At 42.6% G+C, this 27,407-nt stretch overlaps 3 protein-coding genes across 3 annotated transcripts in view; 1 reads left to right on the top strand and 2 right to left on the bottom strand.

Annotated features, from left to right (window-relative positions):
• Nucleotides 1–2,266: 2,266 nt before the first annotated feature.
• glod4 (glyoxalase domain containing 4) lies at nt 2,267–7,126 on the bottom strand. Its single transcript, XM_053647274.1, has 9 exons — nt 6,973–7,126; nt 6,749–6,798; nt 5,101–5,221; nt 4,780–4,924; nt 4,325–4,461; nt 3,553–3,639; nt 3,323–3,436; nt 2,639–2,725; nt 2,267–2,539 (listed from the first exon to the last, which is right to left on the bottom strand). Exons 1-9 carry the CDS (start codon nt 7,063–7,065, stop codon nt 2,474–2,476), a joined length of 900 nt encoding a protein of 299 aa, XP_053503249.1. The 5' UTR covers nt 7,066–7,126; the 3' UTR covers nt 2,267–2,473.
• Nucleotides 7,127–7,301: 175 nt separating this feature from the next.
• Nucleotides 7,302–12,072, top strand: mrm3a (mitochondrial rRNA methyltransferase 3a). The gene is made up of 4 exons (XM_053647272.1): nt 7,302–7,770; nt 8,951–9,195; nt 11,224–11,391; nt 11,475–12,072. Exons 1-4 carry the CDS (start codon nt 7,358–7,360, stop codon nt 11,999–12,001), a joined length of 1,353 nt encoding a protein of 450 aa, XP_053503247.1. The 5' UTR covers nt 7,302–7,357; the 3' UTR covers nt 12,002–12,072.
• Nucleotides 12,073–13,681: 1,609 nt separating this feature from the next.
• The window catches only part of nxn (nucleoredoxin), an 82,731-nt gene continuing 69,005 nt past the window's right edge, over nt 13,682–27,407 (bottom strand). Inside the window, exons 6-8 of the mRNA XM_053647273.1 lie at nt 26,434–26,613; nt 24,132–24,256; nt 13,682–14,768 (exon numbers count right to left, since the gene is read on the bottom strand). Coding sequence (XP_053503248.1) covers nt 14,586–14,768; nt 24,132–24,256; nt 26,434–26,613 — 488 coding nt within the window. The 3' untranslated portion in view covers nt 13,682–14,585. The remainder of the gene's footprint in view (nt 14,769–24,131; nt 24,257–26,433; nt 26,614–27,407) is intronic.

Below are 27,407 nucleotides of genomic sequence, written 5' to 3' on the forward strand. Positions count from 1 at the left end.
AAGGGTGGTGTCAAGAACTTGAGTGGCCTTCACAGAGCCCTGACCTCATCCCCATGGAACACCTTTGGGAGGAACTGGAACACCGACTGCACCTCAGGCCTCCTCACCCGCCATCAGTGCCTGACTTCACTAATGCTCTCGTGGTTAAATGAACACAAATCCCCACAGCCACGCTCCAAAATCTAGACGAAAGCCTTCCCAGAAGAGTGGAGGTTATTATTACAGCAAAGGGGGAATAAATCTGAAATAGGATGTTCAACAATTACATTTCTTAATTTATTAATGAATGGCACATCAATGACATACATAATGTTGTGAATCATCCACCAGACAATAGTAATATCTTATAATTATAGTCAGTCATTTCCACCTGCCTCTTTTTTCCTTTGTCCTGTAGACTGAAAACTGACTGTTAAAAAGCGTTGACACTGGAGACTCCTTCCATAAAAGTTACAGAAACTTCTCTTTACAGAAAACTTCACCCTATCAACAGTGACAGGTTTTTCTTTGTTAAATAATATGCTTTATTTATTCTGTTTAATATTAGCAATATATTATGCAGCACGTCCAAAAGTATTGGACGCGTCGACATTTTTTCAATAAATATATTTCCAATGAGGCTATTTGCTTGAAATTTTCACCAGACATCAGTATTATCTCCAGAAATATAAAGAATTAAAGTTATGTGTAATAAAGTGGAATGACACAGGAAAAAAGTATTGAACACGCTAACTGAAATTTATTTAATACTTAGTGGAGAAGTTTGTTTGTAATGACGGCTTCAAGACGCTTCCCGTATGAAGAAATTAATGTTCCGCAGTATTCAGGTGTGATTTTTGGCCCCTTCTTCTAAACATATTGTCTTTAAATCTTGTTCAATTGGACTCAAGTCAGGTGATTGACTGGACCGTTCTAACAGCTTGACTGTTTTTCTCTGAAACCAATTGACAGTTTTCTTTGCTGTATGCTTTGATTCGTTGTCCTGCTGGAAGCTCCACCCACGTCTCATCTTCATCATCCTGGTGGATGGCAGCAGATTCTTCTCAAGAATCTCTCGGTAAAGGGCTCCATTCATCGTTCCTTCAATTATATGAAGTCTGCCAGTACCATGTGATGAAAAACAGCCCCACACCATGAGGCTTCCACCTCCAAACTTCACTGCTGGTGTAGTGTTTTAAAGGTGATGTGCAGTGCAGTTTCTTCTCCAAACATGGTATGTAGTATGACAGCCAAAAAGTTCAATTTTGCTCTCGTCTGACCAGACTACACTCTCCCAGTATTTCATAGGCTTGTCCAAATGAGTTGCAGCAAACTTTAAATGAGCTTCGACATGCCTTTTCTTTAGTAATGGAGTCTTGTGGTGTGAGCGTGAGCAGTGGAGTGCACTGCCTATTGTTTTCTCTGTGACGATGGCACCTGCTGCCTCCAAGTGTTTCTGGAGCTCTTTCCGAGTGGTCCTTGGCTTTTGGGCTACTCTTCTGATTATTCTCATGACGCCCTGGTCAGAAATCTTGTGAGGAGCTCCTGTGCGTAGCCGGTTGATGACAGAGTGATGTTGCTCCACTTGCGGATAATGACCCCAACGGTGCTTACTGGAGGATTCAGAAGTTTTGAAATACGTCTGTATCCGATTCCATCAATATGTTTTGCAACCATAAGGTTGTAAAGGTCTTGGGAGAGCTCTTTGCTTTTACCCATCATGAGATGTGCGACACCTTGGTAACGAAAAGTCTTTTTATAGACCATCAATTACTAACACAGCTAATATTAATTTGCACAGATAGGGGGTATAATTACTTACGGATTTCAGCTGGTTCCTTGCCTTACCCTGCCTTGGAGAACTGCCTTTTCTTAGCGTGTTCAATACTTTGTTCCTGTGTCATTCCACTTTATTACACATAACTTTATTTATGGACTTTAATGTGAATTCTTTATATTTCATTCAGATTCAAGAATTTAACAGCAATTGAGCAAGAGGTATAAGATATTATTAGTAAAACAAATCAGAATGATATTAGTTTTGCAATTTTGCATCGTCCTTTCTGAATTTGAGACGGGTTGGACGATGACTAATACACACATAAGGTATACTAGTAGGAGAGTCTAACACCCAGCAAAACTGTGGTGCCTCACACCCACACACACACACACACACACAGCTAGCTACTGAGTGTACATTAAAACTTTAGCTTCTTCTCACAATGAGTACTCTTTAGAATTTATAATCAGTATCTAAACAAAAGAATTAAATCCAGCAGAACAAGTATTGTGAGATTTAACACATATTTTTAATGCTTCCAGTATAATTTTATGCACAAATACAAATCAAACATAAATCTCTGTGTGGACATGTGTTGCTTCTAATCAGCACAAACATATAAAGCCAGACAATCAGATACTGCAGCAATGAAATCAAAGACAGTAATAAACCATCATTTTGCCATTTTGACTTTTCCGCAGAGACTAAAAGACTTTATGCTGACGCCTTCTGCTTCTTGTGTTTTGCAAACCATTCGTCACTCTTATCAGCAGCCATGGCCTGAGAGAGAAACAAATCATAATTATAACAAGCACAGACATTATAAATAAACCACGTGCATCCTCTTTGAAGCTGAATAATTAATAAAGGAGAGAGTACCTTATCAAGCAACTCATTTCCACTCGGGTCGAAAGCAGACAGCTGGCGGAAAGCTTCATCTCCCACAAAGCAGATCTCATGCCCGTCCTATACGAAATGCAAAATGTTGGTTACGTGTTATACAATTTAATTTATACAGTACTTTACTGAAAAGGACGAAAGCAGTATTAGATATTCATAGAGTCTGTGAATGGTTTTAGATACGAGGACGATGTTGTGTTCATTTCCGGTCGAATTCTCTCCTAAAGAGCTAACTACGGGGTCATGTTTGTACAAAAACATGTTACAGTTCATTTCATGGCAGAATAACCTTAACCAGGCAATAACCAGGCAAGTTCATGTGGTTGCCATGCACACACTTAAAACACGTTATATGTTTAATATTGGTCTTATATACTGCAGATTATTCAGTCTGCTATATTGCCTGGAATTACAAAAATGAGCAGTAAATTAACTTAAATCCAGTTAAGATAACTCGTTTTATTAACAAAAGTCGGTTGATTAAAATAAATAAACGAATAAATAATTTGCTTTGTACTGTGTTACAAGCCTTACACATTAACATTAAAGGCAACGTTAAATCTTCTTTCCCGTTTCTTTCCTTGCTTGCGCTGTGGACAAACACTAATATATTTTATATCCTCTCAGTTAAACTGGACACTTAGTCTGTCTGCAAAGACCCACAGGATCAGCCAGAATGACCACTTCCACAGTCGCCTTCCCCGGAGTGTCCAGGCTGACAAGGGGCGTGAGGATCTTCTGGTTCTCCTTTTTCATCAGAGCCTCAAGATCAGGTAACTGGTAAAATGTAACAGAGAGATGCCTTAGAAAGAGAGTAAAGCACTACTGAGCAATGTTTTCCCTGAGGCAGGAGGTAGATTAGCTCTGTTTAATAGTTTACTTTGATACATCACCTGTTCTCGTGGGCAAGAGAATGCAATCCGGCCAAAAGCGGTTCCATGATCCACAGAAGCCCTGATATCCTGTAGCTCCAGTTTACACTGAAAACCAATACGGGCATAAAATCAGGCATTCTTGAAGCAATACAGAGGTGCTGTTAAAAGATATGATTTCCAACTCCAAGTCTCAATAGTTCATACTATTTATTTCTTTTTTTTAGTTTGGGAAATGTCTATATACAAAATGTCTTGAATCTTGAATACATTTATTCTAACATAACTAAATGCACTCGGGTCCATCCTTTTATCTCCTTAATTAGTCATGAAATAATGAAGAAACAGGAAACATGAAACTGCACATCAGTCAATTGTCCCATTACTTTTGAGCTTGTGAAAATAGGCGCGGGGAGGCATCAGTTAATGCAATATTTTTGTTAACTGCACTGTATTAAAGCTGAAAGTCTACACTTCAATCACACCTTGAATGCTTCATTTCAAATCCACTGTGGTGGTGTACAGAGGTAAAATGATGAAAACGGTGCCGCGGTCCAAATACTTATGGACCTGACCTTAGATCTTTTGGGAAAGCGTCTCTATCCCTCTTCATGGCCTGGCATATACTTAGTTGTCTTGTTAATATTTACACAGAAACACTGATCACATGACATTTTTATTTACTATTTAAAGGACATGCTTGTCTCTTAAGTCTCTTGTGTATTTTACAAATAAGAAAATCACACAGAGGGTTATATTTGCTGCATGAAGAAAATGGTCTTTATGATCCAACCTGACTGTCCGAGAATCCCATCAGTACACTTTTCTTCTCCTCACTTTTCTCCATCACTTTCATCCCCAGCAGTGAGGACCAGTAATGTACAGAACGCTGCAGGTCAGACACGGCCAAGGTGATTTTCTGAACCGGATCTTTTCCAAACCCCCGGAAGGAAATCACAGAGAAACATTAGCATCAGAGAAGCTCCTCAAGAAAATAAAATTCCTAAAGAAGTTCCTGCTAAAAGCAGAAGAACCGGTTCATTCGAAAAATGAAACCTGGTTGAATCACATTAACTAAAAGAAAACACTAAAATTCACTGGTTTGCACCACCATCCTCAATACCTTTCTACTCCTATTTTGACTGTATTGTACTTGAATCATCACCATTCATCATTACCTACTTCAAGAAATTAATTAAAACATCTGTAGTTCATTTCCAGTTACTGATAAGAACTCATCACACTTACCACAGTCTGGCTGATCTTTGTTGAGCAGGTAGAATCGATATCCACCAGGTGCTTCCGTCAAGTACAGAGCTTCCCCAACCTCAGTAAGAGGCCAGCCTATCTTCTTGGCATTACTGACAGCTTGACTCGACTGTATGGTGAAACCCTGCGCAAAAATAACAGATATTATATACATATCTCTGCTAAATGGAAATTTATACCGACTACTCTGTTGTATTTAGAATACATACTTAATGTATATCCATCACAAAAAACTGATAAGAAGAACTGTATCATTAATGACAATTCTTATATATAGAGAAGGAGTAATTATAAACGTACCAAAAAGTCATTGCCAAGTTTATATTCTCCCACTCCATAATTATATGTCAACTCTGCTACAAAGTGATCATCCTCTGGACCAAAGCCAACCATGGTTTTACTCCATTTTCCATCATAAGGTCTGGAAAGGAGAAAACCAAAAAAAAAAAAAAAACACTCAAAAACTGCTGCAGAGCTACAGCGGTGCTTGAAAGGGTGTGAACGCTTAAGAATTTTCTAGATATCCGCATAAATATGACCTAAAACATCAGCAGATTTTCACACAAGTCCTAAAAGTATACAAAGAGAGCCTACTTAAACACTTATTATTATTTATTGAAGGAAATGATCCAATATTACATATCTGTGGGTGGCAAAAGTATGTGAATCTCTAGGATTTGCAGTTAATTTGAAGGTGAAATTAGAGTCAGGTGTTTCCAGTCAATGGGATGACAATCAGGTGTGAGTGAGCGCTCTGTTTTATTTAAAGAACAGAGATCTATCAAAATCTGATCTTCACAATGCATGTGTGTGGAAGTGTATCATGGCATGAACAAAGGAGATTTCTGAGGACCTCCGAAAGAGTTTTTGATGCTCATCAGGCTGGAGAAGGTTACAAAACCATCTCTAAAGAGTTTAGACTCCACCAATCCACAGTCAGACAGATTGTGTACAAATAGAGGAAATTTAAGAGGAAACTTAATTGTTGATGGATGAGACCAAAACAGAACTTTTTGGTTTAAATGACAAGCTTTATGTTTGGCGAAAGGAAAACATTGCATTCCAGCATAAGAACCGTATCCCATCTGTGAAGCATGGTGGTGGTAGTATCATAGTTTGGGTCTGTTTTGCTGCATCTGGACCAGGACGACTCGCCATCATTGATGGAACAATGAATTCTGAATTATAATGAAAATATCAGGACATATGTCCATGAACTGAATCTCAAGAGAAAGTGGTTCATGCAGCAAGACAACAACCCTAAACATACAAGTCGTTCTTCCAAAGAATGGTAAAAGAAGAATAAAGTTAATGTAATGGCCAAGTCAAAGTCCTGACCTTAATCCAATAGAAATGTTGTGGAAGGACCTGAAGCGAGCAGTTCATGTGAGGAAACCCACCAACATCCCAGAGCTGAAGCTGTTCTGTACTGAGGAACGGGATAAAATTCCTCCAAGCCGATGTGCAGGACTGATCAACAGTTACCGGAAATGTTTAGTTACAGTTATTGCTGCACAAGGGGGTCACACCACATACTGAAAGCAAAGGTTCATATACTTTTACCACTCACTGATATGTAGTATTGGATAATTTTCCTCAATAAATAAATGACCAAGTATAATATTTTTGTCTCATTTGATTCACTGGGTGCTCTTTGTTTATTTGTAGGACGTGTGTGAAAATCTGATGTTTTAGGTCATATTTATGCAGAAATGTAGAAAATTCAAAAGGGTTCAAAAAGCACCACTGAACATGTTTCATCTCCGACTTTTTCCTATTGCGAAACTTATGAAATGGGGGTGTTGTGGTAATGGTAATCAATCAGAGTTAATAATGTGCAATAATGTTTCACATGTTAATAATGTTCAAAGGTCCATTCCTTGCTTATCATTTGCTTTTAATGTCGACGTGTCACAAGTCATAAGTGCTATAACAGCTTATTACTCACCCATTACATGTAGCCTTACAGCCCTCTTCAAATTCCTCATGGCGTAAAATCTGTACATTGGGACAATTAGGACCATTTCAATTTCAGATGTAGTTAAAGATTTATTCTTTAGTAACTGTGCAATAAGAGGCAAAGACTTCTTGATATGTGTGTGTGTGTGTGTGTGTGTGTGTATTATTGCACATCAGACTTTACATATACATTTCAAAAACACATGGACTTACCTTCATCCCGAGGACATCTCTGTAAAAGATAGCTGTCTTGCTCCTGTCTCCTACTTTGAAAACAAAATGCAGAGCCCGTCTGAACGCCATCATTCAGCTTCCCCTCCTTCTCTGTGATCGATCCATCAGCCTGGAGATCAGTTTCTCCACCATCGATTACAACTTCCTAACTCTTTTCCCTTCTCACTACGTTGTGCGAATGTCTAGTTTTTATTTATTTATTTTTTTAAAACACACATATTTATATTCTAACAAAGAATTTTTTTTTTAAATATGCGTTTTCAAAACGTGTCGCAATTAAAAAAAATAAAATGATATAATTATTAAATGAACGCTAGTCTTTAGCACCGCCCAATAGCTGTGACGTCATCACCAAGCAACAAACATGGCGGCGCTCATCAGCGGCGTGAGTCGGGAGCTCGTGCTTTTTACTGAATGGAGGTCATTATTGTTATTGAGAAGCTGTAACAGTGTAGTTATAAACTCGAGAAGATTTATCCGAGGTCTCAGGCGCAGACCGGTAGCGGTGCTTTATCCCGGTGATGAACGTGAGACTCTCATTAAAGCACCTGACCAAAGCAAGCAACACAAACATGACCCTGAGACACTGAAGAAACATCCGAATAAGACAGATGGACGGACGACTAAAGAGAAAACATCCTCGGACACCCTCAGGCAAACTGGGATAAAGAGGTCTAGTGGAAATCTGCCTGGAGTGGCAGTTGAGAGTTGTGGTGTGAGGGAGCAGCTGGACGGCCTGCGGTTCGACAGAGCTCTTCCTGGAGACAAGAGACTTGCGTGAGTGTCTCATATTCATCCCTGCACCCGTCCCCTAGCTACTCTTTCCCTAGGAACCTGAGACACAGACCTGGTTCACTCTCAGCTTCTGGAAGATAAACGGTGTAAGTTCATCGATTAGGGGAGGAGATCAGAATCAGTTATCAGAATAAATGGAAGAAAAGCTTCTTAATGATGTCAATGCACATTGAAAAAGAATTTGCCCCCTTCCTAATTTCTTGTGCATTCAAATACAAACAAGCATTCCAGACCAGAAGTCAGTTTTCCAAAAATCAACTACTGAACTTGTGTGTGTGTGTATATATATATATAATATAGACCAACAAAAACAACAAAATAGACTTCATGTGAAAACTATAATGAATTTCCTGGTTACACAATTGCACTATTTGACCATGTAGTACACCTTTATGGAAGGGATTTATTTATAATCGCACTGTCCGGACGGGTTCCCTTTTGAATCTGGTTCCTCTCAAGCTTTCTTCCTCAGATCGTCTGAGGGAGATTGTCCCACCGTCGCCTCTGGCTCGCTCATTAGGGATAAATTTCTACGTTTAAAATGTATATCCTGAATTGATATATTTCTGTAAAGTTGCTTTGTGACCATGTCCATTCTTAGAAGCGCTGTACAAGTGAAATGGAATTGAATTGAATATCGATTCCCGACATGATCATTAGACGTAATGGATATTAGAAATAACAGGATTGTGCACATTTACAACTTTAAAAGCCATCCTGTTGCAGAATGACTTTTGCTCTCCTGACAGAGTGAAACATTAACAGCACAGACTGTTCGACACCATGGTGAGCTCAGTGCAGTGCAAAATCTGTTTTATATTCTCTAATGACACGGACTGGGGCTGTTTATAACTCACCACCTCATGAGGTCTTTTCTTCTGTACTCCTGAACCCCTCGGTTTCGGCAGAGAGGGGTTCTCCAAGTCCTAAATACCTAGATTTGTATTTACATGTACATTTCTACACTTGGATCTCTATTTTAATTTTTTTCCAATTTATTTACACTGTTAAGGTGGTCATTTTTGGACAGTTTTAAAGCATATTGGACTTTTTTTTTAGTATATTTCCTTTCCTTTATCTTATCATAAACATTTGATTAAATCCCCTTTCACTTCTTCTGATCAGTCATTATGCCAGTTGTGTATCTCTCCTGTTTTTTCAGGAAGATGGCGAGCATTGCCCGCTCCAGAGCATTTAGAGAGAAGGAGGGCAAAGTGTTGCTGGAGGGAAAGCGTCTGATCTGCGACGCCATGGCTGCCGGAGCGTCTCCTCAGGTGCTGTTCTTCAGCAGAGTGGAGAACCTGCGAGAGCTTCCTCTGGACAAACTGCGCCAGGCGTCTCTGGTAAAGGTCAAGTTTGAGGACATCAGAATCTGGTCTGATCTGGTCACTCCACAGGGGGTTATCGGTGAGTAGCTGCATAATGTCACATTTTCTCTCATCTAGTTCTTAGTATCGTTCTTGTTGTGGCTTCAGCTGCATGGTTTAAAGTTTATATCATCATGTGCTGAAGCTGTGGCGTCCCTATAAACAAAATGCAAACCTTACACCATGTGAACGAGTTGTCTTATCTTACACTACAGTGCTGTTGAGTTCTCGTATCTCGTATCATCAAGGTAGATACTCCACAATAATCTAAGGCCAATAATAAATGGATCTTTTTTTAAACCCTTGTGCATCCTTATGGACAGCTTTTGTCTTTTTTAAAAATCATTTTGTCAGAGTTAATGCGAACGATGTGTGTTTTTATTGGAATTTTAATATTTCACCCTCATTTGCTTTCATAAACCTATTTTAAACTAGGTACACAAAATAGTTACACTCAGGACCTTAAGGACATTTTTTCAGGACATTACAAATTCCTGCACTGGCCATGCTCAATGCTTCTCCACTGCCTCCGGTTGATTTTCCCTCTTTTCTCAGCTTCAAAATGGCTTGCTTTTCTCCTATAGACAGCTCTCTGATCATCATGTTGGTTTATCCTTTTTAACAAACGCAGTCTCCACAGGTGAAACTGAAGACTAAAACCAAGAGTAGAGGAAAGAGTAGATGTTCAGAGCTATCAAGAAACACCTGTCAGTCACATGTTCCATTTTTGCCCACCTACAAACTGGGTGTTCTGATACAAAACGTGCTGTGCTCTACGGCGTCGAACACATCCATCCATCCATCTTCTATACCGCTTATCCTTCCTTCAGGGTCACGGTGATTCCTGGAGCCTATCCCAGGGAGCATCGGGCACAAGGAGGGGTACACCCTGGACAGGGTGCCAATGGCATTGAACACATCTACATATAAACACTGAAATTCTACACTCTCATCATATTCGTCTTTTAATCTAAAACCCAAATGTCTTCAGTCTACAGCAAAAACAATTGGATTGGCCTCACGGTTCCAGTAATTTAAGAGGGGACCAATAAAACCAATAAAACACTTCAGGACATGGTCGTCTAGGAAAATAATCAACTCCGGGTGGTAACATGTTACTCCGTTACTTCCTTACTTCATCGTGAGCTACAGTAGTGAGAGACGACCAATATCACAGGCAGGTGTGCTCATTACCCTGGACTGTCCTGTGAGCGAGAAAGTCACTGCAAAAGGAAAAGTACAGACACAGAGTCTATGACTTTCCAGCCTCAGTGTGGCCAAATACCATTAAAATCTATTTGAATTATTGATTAAAGTATTTCGTTATTTATTTAATTATTACTTTGCCCACTTTCTAACCATGCCTTTGTATCCCATCAACCACAGAAAGTGTAGGCAATATCCCAACACACACTTAGTCTGAATCTCAAATAACCTCCTATCATCGGCGTTCTATAACCTTCGCGCCACATCATTGGCCTGACAGGACACCGTTTCAGATTCAAACGCATAAAAAGCGGGACTGGCGAGGTAGGTAATGACCTCTTGACGTGTATTTTTGTGTCTTGGCCAGTAGGCGATGAACTGTATGTTTTCGGGTTCTCTTTCCGGTTGTCCTGCTGAAAATATCGTTAAGGGCTGTCTCTCAAGAATGAGCGGTTGAACATGCGGAGGATTTCTATAGAATCACTGTAAAAAGCAGGTGAACCAATTAGACTTTGGAATTAATTAAAACAGAGACGATTTCACAGCAAATGTCAGAAATGAAGTTTTTCTTCAGTAGCTTCCTTCCTGTTTGAAGTATATTGTATTTTTGTATTTGAGGCATACACAGTAGTAACAAGAAGGACTAGACTTGGGTCATTTAGCCAACAAGTTTAATACACAGCCTTATGATAAGCCAATAAAAAGAAAATATCTGAGATTTGCTTGTATTCTTGTAAATATTGAGAGATTTCTTTAAAAAAAAAATGTTTTTCTTCAGTATTTTTTCCTTTCATGTAAATGGCTGTTGTGAGTCTGACTCCTTCCTCAATACCTCAGCCCTTTATTTTTGTCTTATTTGTAGCTATATTCTCAAAGCCAGATGAATCTCGGCTCACGTTCCCCAAAGATCTTCGTCTCCAGTCCGTCCCCTTGTTCCTGATCTGTGATAACATGCGAGACCCAGGGAGCCTGGGTACCGTCCTGCGCTGTGCCGCTGCAGCCGGCTGCGATCGTGTCCTCCTCACTCAAGGTACTGCAGTGTGTGTCGAGTCTGTAAACCGTTCAGATAGTTTCACAAGTTAGTCCAGAGCTAATTTGTCCGTCCTCTCACAGGCTGTGTGGATCCGTGGGAGCCGAAGGTCCTGCGTGCCGCAATGGGAGCCCATTTCCGTCTGCCCATATTCTCTGGTTTGAACTGGGACTCCGTTTCAGAGCATTTACCGACGCCAGTGACCGTCCATGTTGCAGATGATGCAAGCAGGAACACGAGGAGCTCTGACACGGAGGTTCAGACGCCGGGAAAGATTTGCAATAATGCTGTTTTGGAGCAGTACACTGAATCAGACTCGGATGAATCTGATGATGAACCGTCTCTTCCGTGCATGGAGCAGAAGGTGTATCATGAGAACTGGGCGCAGAGAAACACCGCTCTAGTGATTAGCGGTGAGACGCACGGACTGAGTGCAGAGGCCCTCCAGCTGGCTGAGGAAACGGACGGTTATAAACTCTTTGTTCCTATGGCTCCAGGAGTCGAGGGTCTGAATTCAGCCATGATGGCTAGTATCCTGCTATTTGAAGGGCGGAGACAGTTGATGAAATTTGTCCAGAAAGCAAGAAGAGCAAAATCCATCATCCACTGATCAGTAATTCTTTAATACAGTCTTTAATGTTAAACAGGTCCGGAGATTGGAATTAAAAGTTCTGTTTGACATTTCTCTGATTTTTTTTTTTTTTTTTTTTCTTTTTTTCTTCCCCCATGTTCTTTTCTTCAGTAAGCCCTTGCGAGTCCTGAGCCTGAACTCTGGGAGTGAATTGTGGATACACCCTGGACAGCATGCGCACACACATTCGCATACTCATTCAGACCTAGGGAGCTTTCACACTGGCAGTTTAGTCTGAAACCGAGCCCGGTTTGCATGAAAAATCCGTAACGTGAAAGCTATCGCACGGACCGGGAAGAGCACTGCGGTACCGAACCCGAGACTACGTGTAGGAGGTGTTCTGAGAGCTGAGCCGTGATTCCCGTGAACGTGAACGCAGCTCGTACTCGGGTCTGCGCTTGTTCAGCAAGTAAAGTAACCCGAGCGTGTGTTTCTAGCCGATGACATCATCATTAGTTTCCACAACACACGTGTCCCATGAGTGGCAGGGGAACGTCGTGGGACACGAGCTCCACTACTGCGCATAATAGCTCCAAAATAATAATTGTTAAAAAACAATATGGTGATTGGCGTTGCGTTTTCCACGTGCGTTTGTGATGACGTAAGGTGAACGCAAATGCACCGGGGTTCGACAGAATCAAGCGGACACTGCGGGCCTCCAGGAACAATCGCACTCTGGTTCAGACCATAGCGAACATGCCCAGTGTGAAAACCGCCAATCCACTACTGGACACCGGGAGAACATGCAAAACTTCACAGAGAGACAATAGCATTCGATCCTCAGTAAGAGCAAAGCAGATCGAACTTTTCAAGTCATTAAGGCTTTGGGCTGCTGATCAGAAGGTAAAATCCCGGCAGCACCCAGGTGTTGGGTCCTTGAGCAAGATCGCTCAACCGCTCATTTGCATTCTGTCTCAATGAGAAGACGCTTTCAGTGTCTGCCAAATAAGCACAGGTAAACTCTCGCTCATGTTCAGTAAGCACTTTATCCTGGTTTATCCACAGTGGATCAGGAGCCTATCCTGGAAACCCTGGGCATGAGACATGGACGCATACACACTCCTTCACAACTTGGGGCAATTTGCATAGCCGATCCACCGACAGGCATCTTTTTGGGAGGTGTGAGGAAACCCATACATATATTATATAAGACTATGAGTTTTTATTGATCACATATACATTACAGCACAGTGAAATTCTTTTCTTCGCATATCCCAGCATGTCAGGAAGTTGGGGTCAGAGCGCAGGGTCAGCCATGATACAGCGCCCCCTGGAGCAGAGAGGGTTAAGGGCCTTGCTCAAGGGCCCAACAGTGGCAGCTTGGCAGTGCTGGGGCTTGAACCCCCGACCTTCTGATCAGTAACCCAGAACCTTAACCGCCAATCCACCAAATGGGGAAAAGTTATTGGGAGAACCTTTTGAGTTTTCAGAGTTCTGTGCCACCCCTATGTTTTATACACCTTTAAACAATATTATAATGAATGAATGTATAATGTATCGGAAGGTTCAAACCTCCAGCACCTACAAGCTGCCGCTGTTGGGCCCTTGAGCAAGGCCCTTAACCCTCAAATGCTCAGTTGTATAAATGAGATAAATGTAAGTCGCTCTGGATAAGAGCGTCTACCAAATGCTGTAAATTGATAACATTTTGAACATTAACTCCTTGATGCCAAAAGTCAGAGAGAAACTTATTATTCCTGGGTCTCTCTCTCTCGGAAAGTATGGTCTTTCATGACCATTATAAGTGTAGCGTATCATCACTGTGGTGGGGGAAAAATATATAAAGAAGAGTGCCATAAATTTTGTTCCTGAAATTGAGGATTGCATTTAATACGAGACGAGACACAGGACAGAGACAGTCAGTTTTAATGGCCAGGGCTCAGCAGAAAACATAATGAAGGAGAGACAGAAGCTGGACACTAATAAATTCCTATATTTAGTGTGGAAACTTGCTAAAAGCTATTCTGTGCCTTCAAAATTGGACTGTTTCATATTAAACTGGACCTTCACAGAAAATCCACTGACCGAAATGGGAAAATATGTGCGGAAACAATTGTGGAAAAATGATTTTTCTGGATCACGGACTGCATAAAACCGCTTTAAGAAAAGAACAGACTTTGTGAACTTTACAGAAATATCAGGTTGTCCATGAAAGTGTATAATCAGCACCCATAAGGACAGAAGTGCAGCCTGGTCCTGAAACGCGTGTCCTGCGTTCCTTAGAAACGCACCAGGATTTTCTTACTACGTGGAAATAAAAGCCATGTCTTTTTAATGTTGAATAAAATAAAACGAGTGTGTTTTAAATCCGAGTGTACTGCAGCTCTAGGGTTTCATCTACATTCTGAGATCGGACATACTGCCACAAAGATTTATGAAATTTGACCGTCCAGGCTGTAAATATGCAAGGCACCACAGGAGACTCCGGGGATGTGGGGTAATGTTTGTTTTTAAAAAAAAAAAAAAAAAAGTCAGTACAAAGTGAAGCATCTCAGAGTCTCACAGGAGGAGTGGAGGGAAGTGGTAGTCATGGGGCTGATGGGAGATGTAATACTGTCCAACTTTATATGGGTTCCGGTTTGAGCTTCTCGGCTAGAAAGTCACTGACGAACTGCTCCACCACGGCCGGCGTGATCTCCTCCACGTCTTTGACGTACTTGGCACGGGCTGACATATCCAGGATGGTGAGCAGCGGCGCCGCCTCAGGCAGGTTGGTGTAATCACGCAGAGAGTCGCTCATGTCGTCCTGCGGGCACATTAGAAACAGTCAGTCAGTCCGTTACGATGATCTACAATACATCACAACATCCGTCCATGTTCTGTATCATTTTCCTACACAGGGAACGCAGAGGAACCTGGAGCCTATCCCAGGGGACTCAGGGCACGAGGCGGGGGACACCTTGGACGGGGTGCCAACCCATCGCAAGGCACAATCACGCACACACACACACACTACAGACAATTTAGAGATGTCAATCGGCCTACAACTCATGGTTTTGGACTGGGGGAGGAAACCAGAGTACCAGGAGGAAACCCCCGAAGCACGGGACGAACATACAAACTCCATGCATGCAGGGATGAGGTGGGAATCGAACCCCCAACCCCAGAAGTGCACGGCTAACGTGCTACGTTTGCTATAGATAACATTAATTTATTCAAACCACTAAGCCACCGAGACCCCCCCCATCACAATATCGACATAAATTTTGACATTTCCGATGAGTACCACATTAAACGAGAACACTACATTATATGATTTAGGAAACTAAATATGGACTGCTTGTACCTGATCACCTTGAGTTCATCAAATCAATGCCGAAATCCTCCTCTCTCTGCAGGTTTCTGCTCATACAGCTTAATCATACATCATGGGGACATACTGCACATGAATATAACTCGAGTTGTCTCTGTTAGTAACGCTAATGTAGCTAATTCCACATGAACTTCCACATGAACACTTTAGTGTTTGGTGACAAATATGTCCCCAGCTTTATATAAATCTCTCCATCTCTAATACAAAGCTTTCAACGGCAGTTTTTATTTATATTTAGACATGTACCCCTTCATAATCTATACCTATACCCTCTTAACCCACTATCAGTATCGACCCGAGAAGGAAGGACGGGTCTCGAAGAGTATTTCTTGCCAGTTTGTTCGGGGTTTTTTATTTTCGTTTCTATCCACTTTTAATGCATGGAAATTGATTTTGTGCTAAATCCACCTGTAAAGTCTTCTGATTATCAGTCAAACTGAACGATGCCTCTTTCTTTGAAGCAACATTTAGGACTTTGATAAGCAAAAATCAAAGGAGACTTTGTGGCCAGAACTTTAAAGCATGAATGGTTCCGCAGTGAGGAGTCACACAGGGCTCAGTGTTATCTCTCATTAGATCCTGCGTGGCAGTTAGGAGACGGTTTGCTTTCTTCTCTCTGCAACCAGCAGGAGAAAACAGGAGGAGGTAAAAAAACATGGCTCCCCTCTGAGAGGGATCTAACGGCCTACTGAGCAGGGAAAAAAAAAACAAGCAGAGATGCAACACGCTGGCTGCAAGCAGTGTGTGTGTGTGTGTGCGCGCGCTTCTTAAACTAAGTCATTGAATATATTTGATGCCTTTTGCTGCCTTTTCCTCCAGATCAATTTCAACTTTCCTTTGTTTAATGAAACCGAACATACAGTCCGGTAATTCTAAATCGAAGTGGCAGCTTGTCAAAACTCTGCATTACATACGCTATATGGCCAAAAGTATGTGGACACCTATCCATGACACCCATGTGTGTTTTTTGAACATCCCTATCCAGATTTAGTCCCCGTTTACTGTTATAATATCCTCCTCCGCTCTTCTGGGAAAGCTTACAACTAGATTTTGGAGCGTGGTTGTGGGGCTTTGTGTTCATTCAGCCAGAAGAGCATTAGTGAGGTCAGGCCCTGATGTCGGGTGAGGAAGCCTGGGGTGGAGCACGTCAACGTTCCAGTTCATACCAAAGGTGTTCAGTGGGGTTGAGATCAGGGCTCTGTGCAGAAAACTTCCACAAGTTCTTCCACTACAATCTTGGCAAACCATGTCTTCATGTTTACTCAGGTTGCCTTTGTTTTATCTTAGATTTTGTTTTCATTTCTGGAACAGTTTAGTATGAGATGTACACAAAAAGAGAGGATATCACTCCTTCAGGAATAGAAGGGAGGACATTGGATATGTGGAAATTTCATGTCAAAAACGTTATCATTCCAACAGCCACTAGGTGGCAGTAAAATAAAAGCCTGATTATTTAAAAAAAAAAAAAAAAATCTCAGTTTGTCCATTCCAGCTCTGACTTCATTCCAGTGAAACCATGAGCTAGTCCACGTAGCAGTAAATGCATTAAACCACACAATCAGATCTCGGGCCTCTCATAGAACTACTTTACTGTTCTGCTACCTAAAAAGGACAAAAAATGTGAGCACAATCGGTGACATGAATTTTTTTTTTGTTGATGGGGGTGCAAAACTGCTTACAGATGGATCAGGCACACTTTTGTTTAGACAGCAAGACAAAAGAGCAACCGGCTTCACTTCTCACTTACAAATTCATTTTCGAATGCTTATAAATCTCTTGACATGTTTGTTACGATACCAACAGAAAGACGAGTGGAACACGATAAAGCCGTGCAGTGGTGATTACACACTTCCTGTAATCTGGCAGCAAGAGAAGAAACAGCATCAGGCAGGAGGGAAGCTATGACCTTACTCATAATCGCTTCCTTTTCCAGTCCAGATGGAGACTATTGTCCGCTTGGAGGCTGAGATTAAAACACCAGAACTCACGCCACTGGATTGCAACAAAATCATAAGGGGGGTGGGGGGTCCGAAAATCTTCTACAAACTCTGATAAAGTCAGCGGAGACGCTCTAAAGCTAGGGCTCGGCAGAAGAAACATGAAATCTTGGTCTTGGGCTTCCCGCCTCCCAGATAGGAGGAGATTACATCTTTCGGACTGCTTGCCTTTCTCCGCTGAGCCATGCGTCTTCTTTCTGCAAGGCTACTATGCATGTATAAACTGCTTTTCAGAAAGATATAGCATGCATAAAACACCCACACTGCCACACTGATTGTCGCAGTGATGTGTGTGTGCTGCCTGCTGTCTCATAACGAGATAAAGATCATAACAGCCACACAATGTGAAGTTTCTTCTGCTTACTGTAGCTTTCCAAAACAATCTGATAAACCATGCATGAGCAACAGTGCAGATCAAGGCTGGCTTCAGTATCTATACAGTATATACACATACATGCACTGATTAAAGGAAAAACCCAACATAAATCTGGTGGACCATCACGAGTCCCCAGAACACACATTAGACAGCGCTCTCTGCCACGATCATCAAAGCTGAGGGAATGTCTTTTGGCGTTCCTTCCTGTAGTTCGGTTCCAGAGACTCGTACATGCTGTTCTTCGATTTCATTTTATAACAGAAGCTCTGATCCAAATGATAATTTTATATTAACGCACTGGTTTTGATGCATTATCTGTCCTATGGCAACAACTAACTCAAAGGGGCTCGTCAAAGGGACGCTCACATTATTTACATCTGACAGTTAACCGGTCTTTTAACATTGTCGTTACTGTGCAAGTGTTGATTCAACATTTATCGTATGGAGTTTCCAGGGTCAGGTTTGGATTTTTTTTTCTTGTTAGCTATGCTGCCACATACACAGCAAACTGTGATGCACTGTGTGTTCTGACGCCTTTCGATCTGAGCCAACGTTAACTTTTTCAGCAATTTGTGCTACAGTAGCTCTTCTGTAGGATCGGACCAGACGGGCGAGCCTTCGCTCTGCACGCCTTGGGCGCCCATGACCCTGTCGCAGGTTCACAGGTTGTCCCTCCTTGGAGCACTTTTGGTAGGTACTAACCACTGCATATCGGAAACACCCCACAAGACCTGCTGTTTTGGCGATGCTCTGACCCAGTCGTCTAGCCGTCACAATCTGGCCCTTGTTAAAGTCGCTCAGATCCTTACGCTTACCCATTTTTCCTGCTTCCAACACATCAACTTGGAGAACTGGCTGTTCAGTTGCTGCCTAATAAATATACCCCACCCCTCGACAGGTGCCACTGTAATGAGATAATCAGTGTTATTCACTTCACCTGTCAGTGGTTTTAATGTTATGGCCGATCGGTGTATATATAGTCTTTTTGTACATTAGTAATAAATGTACAGTTTATACTGGTTCACATCCTACAGCTAAAAGCTGATGTTCTCTGCAAGCACTGTTTACTAAACTGCATACACTTATACAAACTTCTAGATATATACACCAAAACACAAACTGTCTAATGGCTATTAACAGACAGAAAATATTTCTGTAAAAATCTGACTTTATGACCATACCATACTCTCAGGTACCCATACCATACTCTCAGCTGACCATACCATACTCTACCATACCATACTCTCAGCTGACCATACCATACTCTACCATACCATACTCTCAGCTGACCATACCATACTCTACCATACCATACTCTCCGCTGACCATACCATACTCTCAGCTGACCATACCATACTCTCAGCTGACCATACCATACTCTCAGCTGACCATACCATACTCTACCATACCATACTCTCAGCTGACCATACCATACTCTCAGCTGACCATACCATACTCTCAGCTGACCATACCATACTCTACCATACCATACTCTCAGCTGACCATACCATACTCTCAGCTGACCATACCATACTCTACCATACCATACTCTCAGCTGACCATACCATACTCTACCATACCATACTCTCCGCTGACCATACCATACTCTCAGCTGACCATACCATACTCTCAGCTGACCATACCATACTCTCCGCTGACCATACCATACTCTACCATACCATACTCTCCGTTGACCATACCATACTCTACCATACCATACTCTCAGCTGACCATACAATACTCTCAGCTGACCATACTCTCAGCTGACCATACCTTACTCTCAGCTGACCATACCATACTCTACCATACAATACTCTCAGCTGACCATACCATACTCTCAGCTGACCATACCATACTCTACCATACCATACTCTCCGCTGACCATACCATACTCTCAGCTGACCATACCATATTCTCAGCTGACCATACCATACTCTCCGCTGACCATACCATACTCTACCATACCATACTCTCCGTTGACCATACCATACTCTACCATACCATACTCTCAGCTGACCATACCATACTCTCAGCTGACCATACCATACTCTACCATACAATACTCTCAGCTGACCATACCATACTCTCAGCTGACCATACCATACTCTACCATACAATACTCTCAGCTGACCATACCATACTCTCAGCTGACCATACCATACTCTACCATACCATACTCTCCGCTGACCATACCATACTCTCCGCTGACCATACCATACTCTCAGCTGACCATACCATACTCTCAGCTGACCATACCATACTCTCAGCTGACCATACCATACTCTACCATACCATACTCTCAGCTGACCATACCATACTCTCAGCTGACCATACCATACTCTCAGCTGACCATACCATACTCTACCATACCATACTCTCAGCTGACCATACCATACTCTCAGCTGACCATACCATACTCTCAGCTGACCATACCATACTCTACCATACCATACTCTCAGCTGACCATACCATACTCTACCATACCATACTCTCCGCTGACCATACCATACTCTACCATACCATACTCTCCGTTGACCATACCATACTCTACCATACCATACTCTCCGCTGACCATACCATACTCTACCATACCATACTCTCCGTTGACCATACCATACTCTACCATACCATACTCTCAGCTGACCATACCATACTCTCAGCTGACCATACCATACTCTCAGCTGACCATACCATACTCTACCATACCATACTCTCCGTTGACCATACCATACTCTACCATACCATACTCTCCGCTGACCATACCATACTCTACCATACCATACTCTCCGTTGACCATACCATACTCTACCATACCATACTCTCAGCTGACCATACCATACTCTCAGCTGACCATACCATACTCTCAGCTGACCATACCATACTCTACCATACCATACTCTACCATACCATACTCTCAGCTGACCCATACCATACTCTACCATACCATACTCTCAGCTGACCATACCATACTCTCAGCTGACCATACCATACTCTCAGCTGACCATACCATACTCTACCATACCATACTCTCAGCTGACCATACCATACTCTACCATACCATACTCTCAGCTGACCATACCATACTCTCAGCTGACCATACCATACTCTCAGCTGACCATACCATACTCTCAGCTGACCATACCATACTCTACCATACCATACTCTCCGCTGACCATACCATACTCTCAGCTGACCATACCATACTCTACCATACCATACTCTCCGCTGACCATACCATACTCTCAGCTGACCATACTCTCAGCTGACCATACCATACTCTACCATACCATACTCTCAGCTGACCATACCATACTCTCAGCTGACCATACCATACTCTACCATACCATACTCTCAGCTGACCATACCATACTCTCAGCTGACCATACCATACTCTACCATACCATACTCTCAGCTGACCATACCATACTCTCAGCTGACCATACCATACTCTACCATACCATACTCTCCGCTGACCATACCGTACTCTACCATACCATACTCTCAGCTGACCATACAATACTCTCAGCTGACCATACTCTCAGCTGACCATACCATACTCTACCATACCATACTCTCAGCTGACCATACCATACTCTCAGCTGACCATACCATACTCTACCATACCATACTCTCAGCTGACCATACCATACTCTCAGCTGACCATACCATACTCTACCATACCATACTCTCAGCTGACCATACCATACTCTCAGCTGACCATACCATACTCTACCATACCATACTCTCCGCTGACCATACCGTACTCTACCATACAATACTCTCAGCTGACCATACCATACTCTCAGCTGACCATACCATACTCTCCGCTGACCATACCATACTCTCCGCTGACCATACCATACTCTCAGCTGACCATACCATACTCTCAGCTGACCATACCATACTCTCAGCTGACCATACCATACTCTACCATACCATACTCTCAGCTGACCATACCATACTCTCAGCTGACCATACCATACTCTCAGCTGACCATACCATACTCTACCATACCATACTCTCAGCTGACCATACCATACTCTCAGCTGACCATACCATACTCTCAGCTGACCATACCATACTCTACCATACCATACTCTCAGCTGACCATACCATACTCTACCATACCATACTCTCCGCTGACCATACCATACTCTACCATACCATACTCTCCGTTGACCATACCATACTCTACCATACCATACTCTCCGCTGACCATACCATACTCTACCATACCATACTCTCCGTTGACCATACCATACTCTACCATACCATACTCTCAGCTGACCATACAATACTCTCAGCTGACCATACCATACTCTCAGCTGACCATACCATACTCTACCATACCATACTCTACCATACCATACTCTCAGCTGACCATACCATACTCTACCATACCATACTCTCAGCTGACCATACCATACTCTCAGCTGACCATACCATACTCTCAGCTGACCATACCATACTCTACCATACCATACTCTCAGCTGACCATACCATACTCTACCATACCATACTCTCAGCTGACCATACCATACTCTCAGCTGACCATACCATACTCTCAGCTGACCATACCATACTCTACCATACCATACTCTCCGCTGACCATACCATACTCTCAGCTGACCATACCATACTCTACCATACCATACTCTCCGCTGACCATACCATACTCTCAGCTGACCATACTCTCAGCTGACCATACCATACTCTACCATACCATACTCTCAGCTGACCATACCATACTCTCAGCTGACCATACCATACTCTACCATACCATACTCTCAGCTGACCATACCATACTCTCAGCTGACCATACCATACTCTACCATACCATACTCTCAGCTGACCATACCATACTCTCAGCTGACCATACCATACTCTACCATACCATACTCTCCGCTGACCATACCGTACTCTACCATACCATACTCTCAGCTGACCATACAATACTCTCAGCTGACCATACTCTCAGCTGACCATACCATACTCTACCATACAATACTCTCAGCTGACCATACCATACTCTCAGCTGACCATACCATACTCTACCATACCATACTCTCAGCTGACCATACCATACTCTACCATACCATACTCTCAGCTGACCATACCATACTCTCAGCTGACCATACCATACTCTACCATACCATACTCTCAGCTGACCATACCATACTCTCAGCTGACCATACTCTCCGCTGACCATACCATACTCTACCATACCATACTCTCAGCTGACCATACAATACTCTCAGCTGACCATACTCTCAGCTGACCATACCATACTCTACCATACAATACTCTCAGCTGACCATACCATACTCTCAGCTGACCATACCATACTCTCAGCTGACCATACCATACTCTACCATACCATACTCTCAGCTGACCATACCATACTCTCAGCTGACCACACCATACTCTACCATACCATACTCTCAGCTGACCATACCGTACTCTACCATACCATACTCTCAGCTGACCATACCGTACTCTACCATACCATACTCTCAGCTGACCATACCATACTCTCAGCTGACCATACCATACTCTACCATACCATACTCTCAGTTGACCATACTCTCAGCTGACCATACCATACTCTACCATACCATACTCTCAGCTGACCATACCATACTCTCAGCTGACCATACCATACTCTACCATACCATACTCTCAGCTGACCATACCATACTCTCAGCTGACCATACCATACTCTACCATACCATACTCTCAGCTGACCATACCATACTCTCAGCTGACCATACCATACTCTACCATACCATACTCTCAGCTGACCATACCATACTCTCAGCTGACCATACCATACTCTACCATACCATACTCTCAGCTGACCATACCATACTCTCAGCTGACCATACCATACTCTACCATACCATACTCTCAGCTGACCATACCATACTCTCAGCTGACCATACCATACTCTACCATACCATACTCTCAGCTGACCATACCATACTCTACCATACCATACTCTACCATACCATACTCTCAGCTGACCATACCATACTCTCAGCTGACCATACCATACTCTCAGCTGACCATACCATACTCTCAGGTGCCCATACCATACTCTCAGGTGCCCATACCATACTATTCTCTCAGCTGACCATACCCTCAGCTGACCGTACACTCAGCTACCAGTACCGTCGGATACTCACACACACATATGTTTACAGAAAAATGTGCTGTGCTTAAATTTATCACATTGATACTATATCAAGTGTCCCGACTCTAACTATGATTAATGTGGTTTTCTTATCACAGACCTAAAAAGTGAGTTTCAGATCTTTCATAGTGAAACCATATAAAGACAGACAGACAGAGACAGACACACACACACACAGACAGACCCACACACAGACACGCACACACAGACACGCACAGACACACACACACCTCTCCAGCCACAAAAAAGAGCAGCGGGGTTTCCTCATCCTTGGCTTTGTACTTGGCCATGATCTTCTCAGCAATTGGCTGGATGAGCTCCTTGGCTGGCTCCAGCTCACCCTCCTCCTCTGCGTCTGAAACACAGTGAACGCAGAGTTTATGAGAGGGGGGGTGGAAGAGCAAAAAAATTTAATGAACCATGATTTCCAGTGTAAGAGTAATGAGCGAGGAGCAGGAAAGAATGGAATGAGGGAGGAACGGCTGGATGAAGGGACAGAAGCTGAAAAATTGGAGGGGAAACGGAGAGGAGCAGAGTGGCCTCAGAAAACCTCCATCTGAACTGATATTATAAAGGCCTGAGGGCTCACCTTACACCTGCATCTCTCTGCCTCAGAAGTGTATGCACATATTATAACTTCCTTATTCCTTAAACATATTTTCGTCATTTTGGCTCTGTACGCCACCACAATGGATTTGAAATGAAACAACCTAGTTGCAATTGAACTGCAGACTTTCAGTTTAATTCAAGGGGTTGAACAAAAATATCATATGAAACGTTTAGGAACGGCAACCATTTTTATACACAGTCCCCATATTTCGGGGGCTCAAATGTAATTGGACAGATTAACATCATCATAAATGGACTGTTCATTTTCAATACTTTTTAGAGAATCCTTTGCAGGCATTGACTGCTTGAAGTCTGGAACCCATGGGCATCACCAAACACTGGGTTTCCTCCTTTGTGATGCTTTGCCAGGCCTTTACTGCTCCTTTACTCATATACAGGTCTTCAGTAGTTGTATGTTTGTGGGTCTTTCTGCCTTAAGTTTTGTCTTCAGCATGTGAAATGCATGCTCGATGGGGTTGAGATCAGGTGACTGACTTGGCCATTGCAGAATATTCCACTTCTTTGCTTTAAAAAAAACTCCTGGGTTGCTTTCACAGTATGTTTTGGGTCATTGTTCATCTGTAAAGTGAAGCAAAGTCCAAGTAGCTTCACTGAATTTGGCTGAATCTGAGCAGACAATATATTCCTATACACTTCAGAATTCAACCGGCTGCTTCTATCTTCTGTCACATCATCAAAAAACACTAGTGACCCAGTGCCACTGGAAGCCATGCATGCCCATGCCATCACACTACCTCCACCGTGTTTTACAGATGATGTGGTATGCTTCGGATCATGAGCCTTTCCAAGCCTTCTCCATATTTTTTTCTTCCCATCATTCTGGTACAAGTTGATCTTAGTTTCTTCTGTAAAAAGAATGCTTTTCCACAACAGGTCTGGCTTATTTAGATGTTTTTTGGCAAAGTCTAATCTGGCTTTTCTATTCTTGAGGCGTATGAATGGTTTGCACCTTGTGGTGGACCCTCTGTATTTGCCCTTGTGAAGTCTTCTCTTTATGGTAGACTTGGATAATGATACGCCTACCTCCTGAAGTGTGTTCTTCACTTGGCTGGATGTTGTGAAAGGGTTTTTATTTACCATGGAAAGGATCCTACGATCATCCACCACTGTTGTCTTCTGTGGACGTCCAGGCCTTTTTGTGTTGCAGAGCTGACTAGTGTGGTCTTTTTTCCCTCAGAATGTTCCAAACTGTTGATTTGTTGATCAGGGCATCCAAAACATACATCAAAATCAACACAAAAATGGTTTACTGACCACAAAATCAAGGTCCTGTCATGGCCATCCCAGTCACCTGACTTGAACCCAAGAGAAAATCTGTGGGGTGAACTGAAGAGGAGAGTCCACCAGCGTGGACCTCAAAATTTGGAGGATCTGGAGAGATTCTGTATGGAGGAACAGTCTCAGATCCCTTACCATGTATTCTCCAACCTCATCAGGCATTATAGGAGAAGACTCAGAGCTGTTATCTTGGAAAAATGAGGTAGCACAAAGTATTAACTAAAAGGGTGCCAATAATTGTTGCACACATATATTCAACAACGATGGGGTTTATTTGGGGATAAACCTGTGTTTTGTTTGTAATTGTTTGATATCCATGAGAGCAGAGTATTTTTTGTGAATTTTTTTAACAAAACATCAAAAGACAATTTTTTCACAGCCTTCTTTTCACATATTTACCAAGGGTGCCAATATTAGTGGAGGGCACGGTATATAGGGAATTAATACACATGGCACAGGGAATTACTACACGTGGTATATGGAATTACTACAGAGGGTATGCAGGGAAGTAGTACACACGGAAACTTTTGTCTGCATTTTTCTGGTAAAGACTAAAGTATATTCTCTCTCTCTCTCTCTCTCTCTCTCTCTCTCTCTCTCTTTCTCACTCACGCACACACTCACCTACAAAGAGAACAAGACAGGGGCCTTCATGGAGTTGCACAGCGTTGGACTCACTGAGCTCCAGCACAGGCCGCGGGTGCCAAGGGAAAAGATGGCATTCTGGGTCATTGAGCACCTCCACTCGGCCCTGCCGCGTGATCATGTGACCCTCCGTGTCCAGAAAAATCAGTGTGGGGATCCCTGCAGCATACATACACACACACACACACACACACACACACAATTTATCACATTTTTTTGTTATCAGTTTCGGTCCATTTTCTGTTAAGAACTTGCTGTGCGTTTGTGAGCAAGTGTGTGTGCAGAGTGCAGCTGTATTCTAGCTGTCAGGTATGTGTCTACATATCTGACAATCACATGCTCACAATCACACACACACACACACACACACACACAGAGCGAGAGACCTGTCTCCACCATGGTGATCTCTCAGCCCCTATTTGAGATTGGCTCTGTGGCTGCACTGTGGGCTCTTATCACACTCAGTCAGTGAGCGAGCAGCTTTTGGTCAGCGGTTGTGCCGATTCCCGCAACCAGCAAGAATTCCACTCATTCCAGCCGAGCCAGGCTGGGAGCCAACAAGAACTGACTGACCGCCTCAGAGGGAAAGAGATGAGAGAGATAACGAGAGAAAGAACCATGTGGGGAAGAAAAGAGACGAAGGCGAAAGCACCAAAGTAATAAAGTAAAATAGTAGCGAGAACTCATTTTTTTAGATAAACAAAATTCTAAGCAGTGTTAAACAGACTGGTGTGAAGTAGAACACTTACTTTGATGTTTTAACAGTGCTATGATGAAAGATGCCAAGCATCACAATTATGCTTGGACAGAAAAAAAAGTTAGGGTTTTAAATGAACACAGATGGGTTTATTAATCGTTATCTAGCATATTTGCTACACATTCGAATTAAGTGAATGATGGGGAAAGATACATCATGGAGAACATCACCTGAATGCTACCGAATTAAATAGATG

The sequence above is a fragment of the Ictalurus furcatus genome, chromosome 17, assembly GCF_023375685.1.
Source record: "Ictalurus furcatus strain D&B chromosome 17, Billie_1.0, whole genome shotgun sequence".
NCBI lineage: Eukaryota > Metazoa > Chordata > Actinopteri > Siluriformes > Ictaluridae > Ictalurus > Ictalurus furcatus.

What these genes read in the sequence shown, in the direction of transcription:
- glod4 (XM_053647274.1), bottom strand. Translation starts at nt 7,065, where the DNA reads ATGATGGCGTTCAGACGGGCTCTGCATTTTGTTTTCAAAGTAGGAGAC. An exon ending in TGTAAGGCTACATGTAATGG is followed by an intron (nt 5,222 to 6,748) that starts GTGAGTAATAAG and finishes TCTCCTTTCCAG; the next exon opens with ACCTTATGATGGAAAATGGA. An exon ending in GAAATGAGTTGCTTGATAAG is followed by an intron (nt 2,540 to 2,638) that starts GTACTCTCTCCT and finishes TTTCTCTCTCAG; the next exon opens with GCCATGGCTGCTGATAAGAG.
- mrm3a (XM_053647272.1), top strand. Translation starts at nt 7,358, where the DNA reads ATGGCGGCGCTCATCAGCGGCGTGAGTCGGGAGCTCGTGCTTTTTACT. An exon ending in CACTCCACAGGGGGTTATCG is followed by an intron (nt 9,196 to 11,223) that starts GTGAGTAGCTGC and finishes TCTTATTTGTAG; the next exon opens with CTATATTCTCAAAGCCAGAT. An exon ending in TCGTGTCCTCCTCACTCAAG is followed by an intron (nt 11,392 to 11,474) that starts GTACTGCAGTGT and finishes GTCCTCTCACAG; the next exon opens with GCTGTGTGGATCCGTGGGAG.